This window comes from Oncorhynchus masou, unplaced genomic scaffold (assembly GCF_036934945.1).
Source record: "Oncorhynchus masou masou isolate Uvic2021 unplaced genomic scaffold, UVic_Omas_1.1 unplaced_scaffold_5286, whole genome shotgun sequence".
In the NCBI taxonomy this organism is placed as follows: domain Eukaryota; kingdom Metazoa; phylum Chordata; class Actinopteri; order Salmoniformes; family Salmonidae; genus Oncorhynchus; species Oncorhynchus masou.
The window spans coordinates 1-2,600 of NW_027011694.1; the positions used below are offsets into that span (position 1 = coordinate 1).

The following is a 2,600-nucleotide window of genomic DNA, read 5'->3' on the forward strand; positions in this document are numbered from 1 at the left end:
GTAGGCGGAGCAGGGAGGCTGTGGGCGGGCAGGAGGCTGTGGGCGGCGTCTGAGGAGGCTGTGGGCGGGCAGGAGGCTGTGGGCGGGCAGGGAGGCTGTGGGCGGGCAGGGAGGCTGTAGGCGGGCAGGGAGGCTGTGGGCGGGCAGGGAGGCTGTAGGCGGGCAGGGAGGCTGTGGCGGGCAGGGAGGCTGTAGGCGGGCAGGGAGGCTGTAGGCGGGCAGGGAGGCTGTGGCGGGCAGGGAGGCTGTAGGCGGGCAGGGAGGCTGTAGGCGGGCAGGGAGGCTGTAGGCGGGCAGGGAGGCTGTGGGCGGGCAGGGAGGCTGTAGGCGGGCAGGGAGGCTGTAGGCGGGCAGGGAGGCTGTAGGCGGGCAGGGAGGCTGTAGGCGGGCAGGGAGGCTGTAGGCGGGCAGGGAGGCTGTAGGCGGGCAGGGAGGCTGTAGGCGGGCAGGGAGGCTGTAGGCGGGCAGGGAGGCTGTAGGCGGGCAGGGAGGCTGTAGGCGAGGCTGTAGGCGGGGCAGGAGGCTGTAGGCGCAGCAGGGAGGCTGTAGGCGGGCAGGGAGGCCAGGCGGGCAGGAGGCTGGGAGGCGGGCAGGGAGGCTGTGCAGGCGGGCAGTGGGGAGGCTGTAGGCGGGCAGGGGAGGCTGTAGGCGGGGCAGGAGGCTGTAGGCGGGCAGGGAGGCTGTAGGCGGGCAGGGAGGCTGTAGGCGGGCAGGGAGGCTGTAGGCGGGCAGGGAGGCTGTAGGCGGGCAGGGAGGCTGTAGGCGGGCAGGGGAGGCTGTGAAGTGGGCAGGGAGGCTGGGAAGGGCAGGGAGGCTGTAGGCGGGCAGGGAGGCTGTAGGCGGGCAGGGGAGGCTGTAGGGCGGGCAGGGAGGCTGTAGGCGGGCAGGGAGGCTGTAGGCGGGCAGGGGAGGCTGTAGGCGGGCAGGGTTAGTCAGGGCTGATTGAGGTAGTATGTACATGCAGATATAGTTCATGTGACTGCAGATGATGAACAGAGAGTAGCAGCAGTGTAGAAGGATACATGGCAACATTACAGAGACACAGATGCCGTGGGAAAAAACTAATATTGTCATTTCATTTTTCTGTCCAGATCATTTCACTGTATTTTTCTTTGATGAGATTCTTCTCTCTGGTCTATAATTGAGAGCATTTCAGAGCCAGATACCCAACGAGCTGCTACTGAGAGAGAAACCAATCGCTTTGTTTCCTCGGGGTGACTCCGCTTATCATTTGTATTCTGAACATGGACACCAGTATTCCGCATCGCTGCCTAGTTACCACTTCTACTACATAGTAACCGTCTCACTGAGGGAGGATGGACATGGTGGTCATAGTAACCGTCTCAAGGAGGATGGACATGATGGTCGTAGTAACCGTCTCTCTGAGGGAGGATGGACATGGTGGTCATAGTAACCGTCTCTCTGAGGGAGGATGGACATGGTGGTCATAGTAACCGTCTCACTGAGGGAGGATGGACATGGTGGTCGTAGTAACCGTCTCACTGAGGGAGGATGGACATGGTGGTCATAGTAACCATCTCACTGAGGGAGGATGGACATGGTGGTCTTAGTAACCGTCTCACTGAGGGAGGATGGACATGGTGGTCATAGTAACCGCCTCACTGAGGGAGGATGGACATGGTGGTCTTAGTAACCGTCTCACTGAGGGAGGATGGACATGGTGGTCATAGTAACCGCCTCAGTGAGGGAGGATGGACATGGTGGTCTTAGTAACCGTCTCACTGAGGGAGGATGGACATGGTGGTCATAGTAACCGTCTCACTGAGGAAGGATGGACATGGTGGTCGTAGTAACCGCCTCACTGAGGGAGGATGGACATGGTGGTCGTAGTAACCGCCTCACTGAGGGAGGATGGACATGGTGGTCGTAGTAACCGTCTCACTGAGGAAGGATGGACATGGTGGTCGTAGTAACCGCCTCACTGAGGGAGGATGGACATGGTGGTCGTAGTAACCGCCTCACTGAGGGAGGATGGACATGGTGGTCGTAGTAACCGTCTCACTGAGGGAGGATGGACATGGCGGTCTTAGTAACCTTCTCACTGAGGGAGGATGGACATGGTGGTCGTAGTAACCGCCTCACTGAGGGAGGATGGACATGGTGGTCGTAGTAACCGCCTCACTGAGGGAGGATGGACATGGTGGTCGTAGTAACCGTCTCACTGAGGATGGACATGGTGGTCATAGTAACCATCTCATTGAGGATGGACATGGTGGTCATAGTAACCGTCTCACTGAGGATGGACATGGTGGTCGTAGTAACCGTCTCACTGAGAGAGGATGGACATGGTGGTCGTAGTAACCGTCTCTCTGAGGAAGGATGGACATGGTGGTCGTAGTAACCATCTCTCTGAGGGAGGATGGACATGGTGGTCGTAGTAACCATCTCTCTGAGGGAGGATGGACATGGTGGTCATAGTAACCATCTCTCTGAGGAAGGATGGACATGGTGGTCGTAGTAACCATCTCTGAGGGAGGATGGACATGGTGGTCGTAGTAACCGTCTCACTGAGGGAGGATGGACATGGTGGTCGTAGTAACCGTCTCACTGAGGGAGGATGGACATGGTCTTAGTAACCG

General features: G+C 59.2%; 1 protein-coding gene across 1 annotated transcript; it reads right to left on the minus strand.

Moving 5' to 3' along the window:
* Positions 1 to 428: 428 nt before the first annotated feature.
* On the minus strand, positions 429 to 2,388 carry LOC135535896 (uncharacterized; the record flags this gene model as incomplete). The annotated part of the gene is made up of 2 exons (XM_064962304.1): positions 2,144 to 2,388; positions 429 to 912 (listed from the first exon to the last, which is right to left on the minus strand). Coding segments are annotated over exons 1-2 (729 nt in total), but the record flags the coding sequence as incomplete, so codon positions are not given.
* Between the last annotated feature and the right edge of the window lie 212 nt (positions 2,389 to 2,600).